At 46.5% G+C, this 15,452-nt stretch overlaps 1 protein-coding gene and 1 non-coding gene across 2 annotated transcripts in view; one reads left to right on the top strand and one right to left on the bottom strand.

Annotated features, from left to right (window-relative positions):
* LOC134407723 (leucine-rich glioma-inactivated protein 1-like) overlaps positions 1-15,452 on the bottom strand; it is a 183,778-nt gene that overhangs the window by 160,079 nt on the left and 8,247 nt on the right. The window contains exons 5-9 of the mRNA XM_063139643.1: positions 14,599-14,670; positions 13,529-13,698; positions 10,115-10,279; positions 8,886-9,391; positions 5,840-6,203 (exon numbers count right to left, since the gene is read on the bottom strand). Of these exons, the coding sequence (XP_062995713.1) occupies positions 5,898-6,203; positions 8,886-9,391; positions 10,115-10,279; positions 13,529-13,698; positions 14,599-14,670 (1,219 nt within the window). The 3' untranslated portion in view covers positions 5,840-5,897. The remainder of the gene's footprint in view (positions 1-5,839; positions 6,204-8,885; positions 9,392-10,114; positions 10,280-13,528; positions 13,699-14,598; positions 14,671-15,452) is intronic.
* On the top strand, positions 9,437-9,511 carry TRNAP-UGG (transfer RNA proline (anticodon UGG)). Its single transcript has one exon. It is a non-coding gene; the product is annotated as a tRNA-Pro (tRNA).

The raw sequence follows: 15,452 nt of genomic DNA, 5'->3' as shown, positions 1-15,452 counted from the left end.
CAGGAAGTAAATACTGAAAGACAGACTAGTCTTTCTAGCACCTTCTAATGCTACGAACACACTGATCATGGAGTCCAGAAGCGCATGCTTCTGAATACCAGTTGCTGGGGAAGGACAGTCAGGTGCTGTTATGGTCATGTCCTGTTTGTGTGAGCTTCCTAGAGGAGGGTGGTTGACCACTGTGGGGAACAGGATGCTGAAATAGGTAAGGCTTTTGTCTCTGGTCCCCACTAGCAAGATTCAAATCTCACAGAGTGCCCTTTGGTAAACCATTCTCTCTCAATTTCACTCTGATCCTTCACCTTCTGGCTATTTTAACATGGTGATACAGCTTGCTTTCCATGCTGGTTTGTCATAATTACTGAGAGTTTCTCTAAATGAGTGATTTATAGCATGTTTAGTGATTTGTCACTCATGGAAGTTCGCGGGTCTGTTTCATGACATTGTCATCATCCAGGACCCCTGCCCTATCCCCTGGAAATTGCAGGTTTAAAAAAACAACCCCAGAGATGATGTGGAAATATCTGGCAAATCGTGCCATCTCCCAGTGTGTAAACTCGGCATTGTGCAATAAATACACCACTAGATGTCTCCTTAAAGTGAATGGAGCTGGAGCAGCAGAGAAAGGAAGTATTTAATTTCAAACCATGTGGCCAGCCGTGTAATGGTGCCGATTATAATCCCAGAAAGAAAGCAGATGCAGAAAGCCCTGGTAAGGCAGCACAATTTTTTAAATGTAGAAAAGCTCTAGGAGCATGTCTGTGGCACATGTTGAGGAAGCGGTATGTGTAAGAACTGCATCAAGGCCATAACTACATAACAGGGCTGAGGCTGGTTTCACCATCAGGTCCTCTCCACACACAACTATCATTCTGTCTGGGGTTTCTTATTGGAGAATTCACTGCACACTTGGCAAATTGCAGTTCCCAAGATCCTTTGGGAGAAGCTCTGTCAGTTCAGCCCTGATCTGAGCATGTAGATATGTCCTCAGTTAATATGGGATGTTGCTCTCTGAGGAGCTGGTCAGGGGCTAAATATCCAACCACTTCCATACAGTAAACATCTTTTTTTTAACCAGCTCTATTTAAGAATTGCTATCTCTGAAACCACCAGGGAATCTTCAGGTCATGACATCACAGCAGTCATAATAGACAGGGGTCTGCTTTTGTTATTCCCCCCCCACACACACACCCTGGCCCAAGCTGCACAGATGGCCTGGAGGCTGAAATTGTTTCAGGATTACATCTTTCCTGACTTCACAGATATCAGCCAAAGGAAACATGCCCCTTGGCCCAACTGAGGGAGAGTCCATCTACAAAGCATGCTAAGGGAGTGAACGGCAACACTTCCATTACTTGGAAAAGATGCTGTGCAGCCTTCTCCAACTTGTCACCCCCTGGTGTTCTTGGATTACAATTCCTCGTATCCCTAACCATTGGCCCATGCTGGTGGGAGTTGTAGTCATGAGCTACCAAGCCATGTTCAGGGTGCTACTGCTGCTCAAGACCGGGTTATCTGAGGGACCACTTTCTCCTGCATAGGCTGCTCTGGTCCCTACGTTCTGAGGAGGAGAGCTTGCAGAGTGTGCTCTACTGGGAGATTCATTTGCCCATGGTGCAATCGAACATGCGGAATGATCTTATTGAGACCAGCTGGTCTAGCATCCGCAGAACCATTCCACGACTGAAGATAACACTTGTTTGCCCAGGTGTTTCCCTGACAACTGCCATTGTCATCCCACTTTTATTTTTAATGATATTTTATTTTATTTGTTATTGTACTTTAACATGGTTATATCTTGTAAACTGCTCTGGGATGTTAATTTAAAACAAACAAACCAAAAGCAATATTGAAGAATGGGGGGATCTACACTATTGTTTTTAAAGCGCTTTAAAGCACTTTGAAAATGTTTTGAAACCTGTATATGCAGTGTGTCCTGGGCCCCAACAGTTGTCAAAACTGTTATAAAGCGCTTTAAAGCAGTAGTGTAGATTCCCCCCACCCACCCAGGTTGGGGAAGGTTGCATCGTGGCCAAAAAAAGAAAGAAAAAGAAACCTGCATAAGGCCTTGTAACAGAGCCTTTTTCATGGTGGCCCACCACCTTTGGAATTCCTTTCTAGGGATCTCTGCCACACCCCTCACTCAGGCAGGATCTGCACTATAGCTTTATAATGGTATTGAAGTGCAACGGCAGCTGATGGGGCCCATGACATATGCCATATACCGTTTTCAAACCGCTTTCAAAGTGTTATATTCTGCTTGGTGTAGATCTGCCCTAACTCTCTTCAAATGGGCTCCAAAAAGTTTTACTTTGTAAGGCTTTTCTTGATTGGCTGTATGTTTCCAATGAGTGTGTTTTAAATAGGGTGACCAACTGTCAGGATTTCCCCGGATTTGTCCTGGTTTTTGTTCTTTCCATGGTGTCAGGGGGGATTTTCTATAATTTTCAATAATGTCCTGGAATGACACACCTTCCCCTTTAAGGCTGCCATTAGCATGGCAGGAGGGAATGACATGCTTTCTTGAGGCACATCATTCCCCCACCCTGAGCTCCAATTGAGGTCTTAAAGGAGAAAGTGGGTCATTCCTGGACATTATAGAAAAGGAGTGAATGGTGGTGGTGCAGAATGAAATCCTTTCCCCTCGTCCACTCCAATCGGGTTCTTTAAGGTGGCGGGGGAATAACGTACTTTCTGCAGGACTCAGAAAGCTGCTTCCCCACACACACACACTAGGTGTCCTCTTTTTTGGTTTCCCAAATATGGCCACCCTAGTTTTAAAGCTTTGCTTATTGTGATGTATTACAGCTTTAATGCTGATTCTCGTGAGCCATCCTGGCAGGATCTCAATATCCAAAATAAAATGAACATTTTGTACAAAGTAAACTGTTCTCCTGTGAATTGCTGTCTGTCTTTATTCAAGGCTGTGTGACTGGAACTGAGACCCCCTGTCAAAGGGGAAGCTGCACTGACTTCACAAGATGCAGTTTGACATTTTTGCAGTCTGTAAGGTTTGGTCTGTTTTCTTTTCATTTGACAGTTCATGAATATCTCTCTGCAGACCCTAAAACCTTGAACTTGTAAGCTCGTAGAGCAGATGGATTCCTGCAAAGCATTAGATACAAAGGCACTGCAAAGCTAGCTACAGCGAGATCTTGTGCAAGTAATAGAAGTCTTTAACCTCTTGGAATCTTTTCTTGATGGATTCTCTTTCTCTGTCCACTTGGCCCAAGGGGTGTGTTGCACTTGGCTGAGCAACTACAAACCTGTGAAAGTTGTGAATTGTGTAACTCAGAAATAATTTTAGCTTTTCCAAATTATGAAGGATAGGGGGGAAAATAAGTATTTGTTGAATGGGAATAATATACATTAAATATACATTAAAATTGTCTGCATCCTGGATGTTTGTTTCAGATTCTTTGTACAGCCTCCGACCCATCCTTTTGCAACCTGGTGCCCTTTGGGGTTTTTGGATTCTTAACTCCCAGCAGCTCCAGAGAGCATGGTCAATGGTCAGGAATGTTGGGGGTTAAGAGTCCAAAACATCTGGAGGGCACTAGGTTGGAAAAGGATGGGTTAGTGGCTGTACAAAGAATCTGAAACAAAGGTCTCTGCTGCAGACATGTTATCCCTTCCGCCTCCTTCCAGTCCCTTCCAATCCTTCATCTAATTAAGCATACTTCAGAGAGGTAAAATGTGAGGGGTGAGCATGTCTTCACTTTGTGCTGGGCAGCTCTGCCCAATGAGACTTTGCAGATGTGGGGAGGAGCCAGAACTGGCCCAAGGAATGTTGCTCTCCCGGAGGCGAAGAGCAAGATGGCACCCTCTCCCATACCGTGTACAAAAGCCGACTGGATTGCTATCAACACTGATGATGGGGCAGCATCCTCCATGACACCTGAAGACAGCAACTTAGGAGGGGGCCGAGAGCAGGCCGCATGGCACGCAGGTCTCTCCTCCAACATCTTACTGCTGCCTCCCAGAATCTGCTGCCCGAGGGAACTGCTTCACTCTGCCTAATGGCAGGGCCGGCCCTGGGAGTACATGAGCCTCAGAACCTACCAGCCTATGCATTCAACCGGCCTAAGCTGCGAGGAAACTGCCTGGCATACGCAATATGATACTCTGCTCTTCTGATCCATGCTTTTCATTTCATTGGACTTTCCAAGGAGCCTGGTGTGCAATGAAAATGGCAGAGGAGTCGGTCCGTTAGCCCCTTTGCAGACTGAGCATCTGCCTTACTCAATTTGCCCCCTGGGGTCCTCCATCCACGCAGCGTTGTGGACGAAGATGCAGACGAGCAAGTTAAGACCACTCTCGAGCCCACGAACAATATACTATTTTTATTTACAATGCTCATATGTGGGATCCCACGTCATAAATGAGAGACAGAAGAGGATATCAGTCTGTCCTTCAGAAGAAAGCTCTCATGGTGAATTCTCAGTCCTGGTGATTCCAGATCCAGATCCTCCCAATTCCAGTAAGGGGATAAATACATTTCCATGTATTCCTTGTAGCTCAGTGCTGCCCACTACTGGAGAAAGATTTGATGGATTTGAATAGCATGCTGGCGATTTACAGGTAAAGGATAAATGCTGTACTTATTCACTGCCATGTCCTACTCCCAGCCTATTCCGATATTGTATTCTCTTCTGTCCACCCATCAAATCAATGAGCCCATCCTACCCTGTGCCCTCCTGTGTTTCTTTTTCACCCCATCAAGATTTGAGGGGATTCCTTATGTGCTTAAAGTTAAGCTTGTGCTTAAAGTTAAGCTTGTGCTTTAGTCTTGTTTTAACAACCTGACATGGCATAGTGCTTAAAATGATAGATATAGATATATATAAATTAAACTGTTGAACGGCTGTTAAAACACATTCGAGGCAACCCAGCAGATAATATTTGCAACTACATTCAAGCTACTTGGGAGTAAGTCCCACTGAATGCAGTGAGACATCCGTACAAACATGCACAGGGATCATGCCACTCCTCTCAATGAAAGCCTGGATCTGCACTTTGTTGTGACTACCTTAAACTAAGGACTCTTAGGCCACGATCCTGTACTTGTTTACCCAAGAGTAAGCCCCACTGAACTAAAAGGGATTTACTTCTGAGTAGGCATGCATAGGATTGCACTGTTAGTTGCAGCTATTTTGTGCTGGATTGCACAAATATTTTCTTGTTTTTTTAAAAAAAAAATCATGCAATTTAAAAGGAAAATATTTTGTAGTAAAAACAAGCAAGCGGAGAAAATAAGCAGTGGGTAATTGTTTCCACTGAAACCCTTCAAGGGGGTGTAAAAGTCGAAGAGGGGAGGAGAAATGCAAATCAATAGTTTTCATCCACGCTATGATGAGAAATGATATTTAAATAGAGAGCATCCACTCTTCAAATGGAGCAGGGGGCGTAAGGAGGGGAATGGCTGGTTGGCAGCAAGATTTGGAGTGAATCCAGGCAGGGTTTGTTATCTCCCCAAATCTATGTGCCCCATTATTGAGGATATTCAGTTTAGCCCCACTGCAAAGCGTGCAGGCCTCTGGTCCTGCCCTCTCCAGGGACTGCAGGATCCCTTTATGATCATCTAGCGGGTAAAAAAAATAAAGTAAGTCTTCCATTGACTCTTCCTGCTCCCGTTCTTTGCACTCGCTAGTAATTGATTATGGCTTTTCAGCTGCCTGACTTCCACCCACAGACTAGCTGTTGCCCAGTACTCCCCATCCTTGCCCCACTGGAGACTTGCACCCTCAACAGCATCTGCTTCCAGTGCTGTCCCCTAGTGGTTACCTCTGGTAGTGCACTTCCCCCAGGGGTGGGCGGGCTCCGCTATCTGCTCCTGCACTTCCTCTACCCATGGCTGCCTCTTACGCTTGACACCCCCAACCCCGCTGTCTCCAGGCTCAGGCACTCTGATCAATGATAACATGCCGGTAGATATGCGTTTTGCCCTTGAAGCTGGAGGCGATGAGGAAGTCTTGCTTGTCGACATTGAGGTGGGCAAAGGAGCGCGGGGCCTGGGTGTTCAGCTCTTGGAAGTGCTGGAAAAGCCCAGTGATGGGGTCGTAGCGGTATACTTTGCTGAAGGAGTAGTCGTTGCCGAGAAACGCGTAGCGGTAACCGGCGATGCTCAGTGGCTGAAAGACCATGGAGCCGCGGGAAGGCATCTGCTGGACATCTCGGAACATCGAACCGTCCCAGTGCATCACCTGAGGGTAGCAGAGAACATTGTGAGCTCATAAATGGCCACGGCCGTGTGATTACAGACCACAGATTCTAACACTCTGCCTGAAGCAGGATCTACACCACTGCTTTATAACAATTTATAGCAGTATTGACAACTGTTGGAGCCCAGAACATACTCCATATGCTAGGGTGACCATAGGGAAAGGAGGACAGGGCTCCTCTATGTTTAACAGTTGCATAGAAAAGGGAATTTCAGCAGGTGTCATTTGTGTGCATGCAGCACCTGGTGAAATTCCCTCTTCATCACAACAGTTAAAGCTGCAGGAGCCCTGCCCTCTTTTGGATCTGGTTACTCTAGTATAGCTCCTGCAGCTTTAACTGTTGTGATGAAGAGGGAATATCACCAGGTGCTGCATGCATATAGACGACACCTGCTGAAATTCCCTTTTCTATGCAACTGTTAAAGATAGAGGAGCCCTGTCCTCCTTTCCATATGGTCACCCTAGCATATACCATTTTCAATCTGCTTTCAGAGCGTTATATCCTGCTTGGTATAGATCTGGCATAGATCTAAAAGTGCCGTTCTTAAACAATTGGGAGGTGATGACCTTTGCTGATCTACTGCAAATCACCCTGAGATCTTCCAGTACATCCTGATCTATCTTCTGCCCATATCTGAGGTTGTGTGTGTGCGTGATTGAAAGGCACACACACTTGTGAGCAGATCCTGTGAGTATCTGACTGGACATTTAAAAGAACTGGAGCCAAGACAAGAAATTGATTTCATTTATATTTCAGTGTCCACTAGGAATTTTGGTATGTGATGTCTTCAGCTGTGATTGTAGGGCACTATAGCAAGCTGCCCTAGGAGTGGCAAGTGTGTCCCAAAAAACATTTATTTCATTTCTCTGGGCAGTTCACAAAAATGACTACATCAGATTGAGGAACTTCTGAAAACATCCCCTGTTTTGTGACACCAGAGTTAAATTTACAAATTGAATCCTAGAAACTCATGGGTTTGCATCAGATGTAGAAAGAGCCTGTTATTTGTTGTCAGATCTGGATGCAGTGATGTTAACACTAACAGCAAGGAAAATCAGAGCAAATTTTATTGGTATGTCGGAGGAATCTGAGACTGTGTGATATACATACTCTTCTTTTCACTTTTCATTCTCCAGCTACATAAATATTTAGAAGTGATATTCTTTTTGCCATGGCCTTTGGCTTGTACAATAAGCACATAGGTGCAATGCTGGAAAACAGCAGAAATGCCATCAATCACACATTGGGAAATTAAAGTCTGGTACACATGGATCTTGGCCTGATAAACAGCACTTCATCAGGCCAAGAATGAGCCCTGCGCCTGGGCCCTCCCTCCTTACCTGGCCTCAGTGCTATTCAGAGCAATTAAGTAATATGGTTCCTGCCTGGAGGCCTTACAGTCTAAACCCAACAAACAGAACAAAGGTAAAATGAGGATGAGGAAATATTCCAAAGGTGAAATGAGGAAGAGGAAATATGCAGTCCTTCCAGTGCAGTACAAGGACTCTTTGTCATCTGCTGAAATTGAAAATGCAAATATTTGAAGTCAAATGGGGGGAAAAACACAGTGGACAGTTAGGCCGTAGCTAGACCTAAGGTTTATTCCAGGATCAACCCGGGTTCATCCCTGCCTGAGCACTGGATGCCCTGTGTGGCACTTAGATGAACAGGTTTGACCCCAGGACAACCCTGGGATAAACCTTTGGTCTAGCTACGGCCTTAGTGTGTGGAGTTCCACCACCATGAGTATAAATGGCTTTTAAAGCATGCAATGCTTAAATGGCTATCCACAGGATAATGCTACAAGTAGCCAAAAGGATGACTTCTGTTTTTAGAGATTATGAACTACCAAATATAGACTGTCTCGTGAGTTGGTGAGCTCTCCTTTGTTGGAGGTATTTAAGCAGAAGCTGGGCAACCATCTTTCAAGGATGCTGTAGTTGCATCCTGCATTGCAGAATCTTCGTTGAGCAGGTAATTGGACTAGATGGCTTTCAACGCTATGATTTCTAAAGTGAGGTGCCCAGAACTGGGCACAGTACTCCAGGTGACATCTGGCTAGTATAGAATAAAGTGGAACTATTCCTTTTTTCTTTTTGAGTTGAAAAAGACGGACCTCTTCAGTGGTGGCTGGTGTCCATTGTTGCTTGTGGGGTGGAGGACAGGGCCGCCAGAGGTGGAGTTAAGGGGGGCACTAAAGGTGGACCCATCTTTTGGCTCTCCAGCACCCTATGCCACAGAAAGGGAAAACTAAGGCATGTGAGCATTAGGATCATGAGTGCGAAGTTGTGGGTGAGGGGAGATCTACACAACCATACAAAAGCACTCCTTTGGACCCATATTGTCCTCTTCCAGCAACAACTCCCACCTCACAAAGAAATTCCATTGTGCAAAGTGAGATCATGAGTGCAAAACAGTGGGGAATAAATGCACCATCTAATGTGGTTGAGTGAAGGTTAGCCAGGTCTCCATGCCCCCTTGTTTTGCTTCCAAGCCACCAGCTTTAACACTCTTACCTCCGGTTAAGAAACATGCTGTGACGTACATGGAGTGTGGGCTGAAGGCAGCCCTAGCATCACCTGCAACACCTTTGACTGAGCATGAACACCTTCTCCTATGGAGAAGCAAAAGAGGACTTGGTGGTGTTCTCCCACTAGCCTCACCTTGGAATCGCCAAGGAAGCGGGTCAGGCAAATGTACACGTCCTCCTTGACCTTGAAGTGCTTGACAGCGTAGACGTCATCCATGTCCGGAATATCGGTGCGGCGTACAAACTGCTGCTTGTTCCACTGGTAGATGACGGGGCGCTGGGAGCTGCTGGCTAAGATGAGGTGAGGTTTGCCTGCAATCTCCAGAAATTCAGCATCCGTATCACGGTACCAGGTGTGCAGCGACTGGTGGGAGTAGAAGCCATGACCATTCCAGCGGTACAGGGTAGTCGATCCTGCCTTGGAGCTGTCAGCCATGATGAAGTACCAGTCTCCCTCCATGCGGAAGACCTCAACGTCATTAGGCTTGCGGATCTGTGAGCTCTCGATGACCTGCATGTGTAGGAACTGCCCAGTGGCTTCCTGCCGCTTGTAGATGTGTGAGCCTCGGAACAGCTGAGCCACCACCACGAAGAGCTCACCCTCGATCACCAGAGGTTTGCAGACCACCGTGGATGAACCTAGGAAGTGAAAAAGGCCAGCACAGAATTAAATCGGCTAGCTGGGGAAGTGGCGTAGCTTAATGGTAGAGCACCTGCCTTGGATGCAGAAGGTCCTGGGTTCAATCCCCAGCTTTTCCAAGTAGGGCTGAAGAAAACCCTGGGCCAAAACCCTGGAAAGCCATTGCTGCCAGTCAGTGTTGACAATAGTGGGCTAGATGGACCAAGAGTCTGACTCAGTATAAGGCAACTTCCTATGTTCCTTTCCTCCTGCATTGCTTTCAGGAAGGGCCATAGCTCAGTGTGATAGAACACATGCTTTGCATACAGAAGGTTCCTGGTTCAATCCCCAGCTTCTCCAGGTAGGGCTAGGAAAGAATCCTGCCTGGAATCTTGGAGAGCCATTGCTTCCAGTCAGTGTCGACAATACTGGACTTGATGGACCAAGGGTCTGACTTAGTATATGGCAGCTTCCTATGTTCATATGTTAAGTCTAATGTTTGAAATGCTACAGTTAAACGAGTCAGCAACCATGGAGGATTCCCATGGAACACAGGCAAAATGGCAGATGATATAGGGAACTAGGTGCAGATGCTCAGGTATTCACTCCATGGTGCAGCTCAATCCTGTTCAACTATGTGTGCTAATTTGGTCCATGAAGGTGTAAGGAAGAGTCTCCGTCTGGTAATGTTGGGCAAGGAAAAGGTGTGTGGGTGTCTGCATTTGTGTGTATGTGTGTCTCACCATTGATGTAGGCATAGTTGCGGAATTTCCCTGCCACGTGGTCCCACTCCATGAAGCTACAACGTCCAGTGAAGGGCTGGGCAATCACCACATTCTGTTCCCCGTGGTAGGTGAAGGCTTCTATCGAGAGGGACTGCTCTGGCAGTGTATCGAAGAGAACAAGATCTGAAGGAAGGAAGATGGACGTTAGTGCTAGAAGAGATGGGGATCTCTCTTCCTCCTCTTTTGGCTTCAACTGTCTACAGTGGAAAAGTCTATTGGGTGACTGGACGGCATTTAAGGGGATGTTTGCAAGATTGCTGCTGCTGCAGTCCTTTTTAAATGTATCTTGCAGGTTGTACAAAATTATTATATTTTTGATACTGCTGGGCGTTATGTCTCTCCTGCCACAAGAATGCAAGAGCCATGCTGGATCAGGCTAACGTCCATGTAGTCCAGCATCCTGTTTCCCACAGGACTTTGGGAAGCCCATCTGCATGGCATGAAGGCAGTTGAGTCCTGGTTTTCAGTGCCATAAGGCCTCTGAACATGAAGTTTGCATACAGAAATGTGAAGGCCCATAGGCGTGTGCAAGGGATGTGCCAGGTGTGCCCAGGCACACCCTAATGTCTCAAGCAATAATGTCTCTTTGCTGGGAGCCACATTTCAAGGATGCCAGGAGAAGGGTACCAGAAGGCTAATATAATCTCATAAGACCTTCTTCTGGCCAGTGTCACCACAAAGCCCCACCAGTGCTGGGGCTTGAGGAGCATCTTCTCATTCCCCCCTCATCTGCAATGGCTCTCCTGTAGTCAGAGAATCTGAACCCAGAGTAGGGCATCAATGGAACAGTTTTTAATAAATAAATGGATAAAAATAATGTGTATTCAATAAATATTCACCTATAATAAATTAATAAAATTCCCCTGGGTGCACACCCTAATGAAATGTGCTGCTCACGCCTATCTGCATGCCTGAAAAAATGGGGTAAGATCTAGAAAAATATTGGGGGAAGCCACCAGGGATTTTTTTAGAAAGCCAAGGGGCATGTTTTTCTGTTCCTCCATTTTTCCATCTCCCCCAAGCCTTTGCATCTCTGTCATGGCTAACAGCCATAATGACCAGTAGCCACAGCCATAGATACAGCTTACCTCCTCCATGAACTCATCTAATCCCCCTTTTAAAGCCACCAAAGGCAATGACACCTCCAGTCTTGTGGCAGAAAATTCCATCACTTTACTCTGCGTTGTGTGGAGAAGCGCTATCCTTGGTCTGTCCTGTATCAAGTGCCCATCTGTTTCATAGGATGACCACAAGTTCTAGTGCTATGAAAGACAGAGGAAAAACTCCTTTCTGTCTACTGGTTCTGTAAGCTTATTCCCTTCCCCAAGATCCATGGCTCTTTTTACAAGTGACTCAAAGCCCATCTTCAGACCATGCTCTGAGTCCAATGGTCCGAAGGCACAGGAAGCAGTAATCTTGCTGAAGCTAAGCAGGCCTGGTCAATTTCTGGACCCCATGAAATGCCACCTTGAGTTCAATCAAGGAAGAAAGATGGGATAGATATAGACATAATCATGGTTCCTTCTATTTCTAATGTTCAGAGGGTGAGTATTGTTGCTAAAAATCTTTAGAAAAAATACTTAAGTGTGCAAAGGAGGAGCAAACTTGAGAAAACATAAGACATTAAAAAAAGAAAAAAAGAATGGTGAGTTTAAGGGAAGTGTAAATCCAAGGCACTTATAGGAGTATGCTTCTGGTTTGTAAACCTGCTTCTCTTGTTGTCTATATGTCAAATTTTGGATTGTAAGCTACTCCAGGCAGGCACCTGTCCTCTTATATTCTGTAAAGTGCCAGGCACAGAGTGAGTGTGTGTGTGTGTGTGTGTGTGTGTGTGTGTGTGTGTGTGTGTGTGAGAGAGAGAGAGAGAGAGAGAGAGAGAGATCCAAATATTGCAGTTTGTTTTGTGTCTATTTGATCACTGATAATTGTATAATACTTTTTATCATTATAGGCTAATCAAATCTCTTTTAATTCCCCATCCCTCTGTGTGTGTGTGTGTGTGTGTGTGTGTGTGTGTGTGTGTGTGTGTGTGCACAGACACACTTGTAAATCAGGAGTAAATTGCTGTTATTTCCCCTCTTGGTTGTAAGGATCATTATCACTGTTGCCATTAGGTAAGGTAATATTTTCTCTTATATTTTGTATCCGCTGCCTCGTATTTGACTACATTCTTTAAAGGTTGCTTACTAAATCCATATTAAATAAATGTGTGGAAAGCTGCTCTGAAGGAAGAGGGGGAGGAATAAAGGACTTCCAGGTCTAAGGCCATAGCTAGATCAGGCCTATATCCCGGGATCGTCCCTGTGCATCCAAATGACACACAGGGGATCCCGGGAGCAGGTAGGGATGACCCCGGGATGACTCCGGGATAAACCTTAGGTCTAGCTAAGGCCTCAGTTAGCTGGGGGGGGGGGGGGGAGGAATGATCCCCTCAATGGGAGAAGCATATTTCGGATAGGAGGGGTGCAACTCTTTCAGCCTCAGGGTCGAATTCAATTTCAGAAAAGCTTTTGGGGCTCACATCCCAGAGGTGGGCAGGGGCAAAAGAGGGCAAAGCCAAAACACCAGGATATTTTAGTTTAAAGCTCTTACTGCTGGTAAGTAACTAAGGGCTCATCTACACCAAGCAGGATATTCCACTATGAAAGCGGTATATAAAAGGCAGGAGTCACACTACTGCTTTATAGTGGCACTGAAGTGCTCTGCAGGATCTACACTACTGCTTTATAGTGGTGCTGAAGTGCATTGACAACTGTTGGGGCCCATGACACATCCGCACCAAAGAGGATATTCCACTATGAAAGTGGTATGAAAGCGCATATGGTATGTGTGAATGGGCCCCAACAGTTTATTTTTTTAATTTATTTATTTATTTATTTATCCCTCGTTTTTTCCTCCAAGGAACCCAAGGCGGCGTACATAATCCTCCTCCTCTCCATGTTATCCTAACAACAACAACCCTGTGAGGTAGGTTGGGCTGAGAGTCTGTGACTGGCCCAAAGTCACCCAGTGGGTTTCCATGACTGAGTGGGGACTAGAACCCGGATTTTCCAGTCCAACACCTTAGCCGCTACATCACACAGTTGTCAGTGCACTTCAGTGTTGCTATACAGCAGTAGTGTGGCTCCTGCCTTTTATATATCGCTTTCATAGTGGAATATCCTGCTTGTTGTAGAGTGGGCCCTAAGTCTCAGGAGAGGTATTTCAGCATTTTAGAAGGGGGGGAAAGTGCCAAACGGGCAGTCGATTGGGGGAGTTGGGAAGTGGTGATGTGGGGAATCCCAGAGGGCCAGATTTGGCCCCAGGTGGGCTGGATTTGGCCCCTGGGCCTCAGGTTCAACACCCCTGGAATTGGACAAAGCAGTGTCCTACCTGTTGTGATGCAGTTGAAGCCCCCGGGGCGGAGCTCGCTGAGACTGGTGCGGTTCAGCTCGGCCGGGGAGCGGCACTCTACGGGTTCCACCAAAGCGTTGGTGTGACTCATCCACTCCACCAGCCACTTGAGTTTGCAGTCGCAGTGGAAGGCATTTCCCCTCAAGTCCCTGCCGGGAGGCAAGCCGGTCTGTAAACGCACTGGATTGTGCTCAACCGAAGGTGGACCTACCTTCGGCTCCAAGAAATAGGTGGAAAGGGGGGGGTGTCTTTGTGGCAACTCCGAGTGGGCCCACCTTGCCCTTGTCAATAACCCCCTCCATCCACTTGCCCTCTCCTCCCTCTGGGCCCCATCTGCAGAACAACCCAGAGGGGAAATGGATGCTGCTGCATTTCCTCCCTCTGGTCACCATTTGCAGGCTCACAGAGGGTCAGGAAAGAGGCAGGGGCAGCAAGGAGAAAGGGCAGTTGGACTGGGAGGCTCAGGGAGTTTGGAGAGAGCCCCCTGCAAGGGATGTGGGGCCTGGCAGATGCCCAGTGATGCCGAACCCAGGCTGACCTCGTACCAATTCAGTCCCTATGAATATATCCAGTGACCCACCCACTTCTTCTCTTCACTTCTTGCATTCTTTTGCACTTGGGTTTGCCTCCTGAAGGCACCTCAAGGTGGCAACGTCTCTGCTGAACTGCCACCACTTGAGCAGCTGTGCCCACAATCCGCCGAGCCAATAGCATATGACAACCTCTCCAAATCTGGCATCCTCCAGATGTGCCAGATGACAACTTCCATCATGGCCAATGGTCATGTCGGCTAGGGACGATAGGAATTGTAGTCCTACGCATCTGGAGAGTGCCAGGTTGGACAAGGCTGACATATAATCTCAGTCTGTGCTGAACCTGTGATATTTGGCTTCCTACTTTGGCTTTTATTTGTAAGAAGCCAATGCGCTTTGATCACACTCTTTACCAGCAGCATTGAACAGGCCGAATTTCTACACACACACCAATTGCTACATCCCAGTTCCCCTATAGCCCTCCTCCCCACGACTTCAGCTTGCCCCACAACTCACACTGAAGTCAAAGCATCCAAGCCCCGGAACAGATGCCTTGGTAAGGTCTGCAGGTTATTATGGGCCAAATTCCTGTGAAAGATGGGAAAGGGGGTGGACTTTAGAGGGAAGGCAATGTACACACAATGGAATTTTATGTTTGGGGAAGGACACTGCAGTGGATTTTAAGGAGGCACAGTACATGTGGGGATATGTATAAGGAACTAGCAGGGCTGGCCAAAGTTATTTTGCAGCTTGAGGCAGAATAGAAAATGGCAGACACACACACACACACACACACCCCAGTGCATAGTACTCATGTCTACTGACACTTGAGGCAGAAAATTCCACAGAGTGCCTATTCCTGGGGCTGAAAATACAACGACAACTTGTATACACCTACCACCACAAATTAAATAACTAATAATTTGCTGCCCTGTTGTGACAACCAAACTCAGCTGCCTGAGGTGACCACCTCACTCTACCTAATGGTAGGGCCATCCCTGATAGTTCTCCTCATAGTGATACTTCTGTGGTTGGGCTATACCATCAGACTGCAGGTGAGGACTCACATGACTGAATGCTCCTTTGTTCTCTAGATGCGTAAAACTAGTTGCTTTCCCCATTTCATAAAAAAGAGTATTTTTTGTTTGTTTGTTGTTTGTGGGAAATAAATTATGTGAGCTCCCACATGCGCTATGTAGCGGTATAGCCTAGACACACAAGTTTACCATCTCAGTGAAAACATAGGCCTATGTTAAGGTAGGAAGAGGGAAAGCCAGCAGGTGTCAAGCCGGTGTTGGAGGCTTTTGCACAGGCTCAGGAGCAGTGAATAGGTGGCAACCCGAGCAGACAGTGAAGGGGAGGTAGGATTG

This window comes from Elgaria multicarinata, chromosome 13, assembly GCF_023053635.1.
Source record: "Elgaria multicarinata webbii isolate HBS135686 ecotype San Diego chromosome 13, rElgMul1.1.pri, whole genome shotgun sequence".
Lineage (NCBI taxonomy): Eukaryota > Metazoa > Chordata > Lepidosauria > Squamata > Anguidae > Elgaria > Elgaria multicarinata.
The sequence above is the reverse complement of the archived record's forward strand: the minus strand, read 5'-3'. Positions and strand labels throughout refer to the sequence as shown.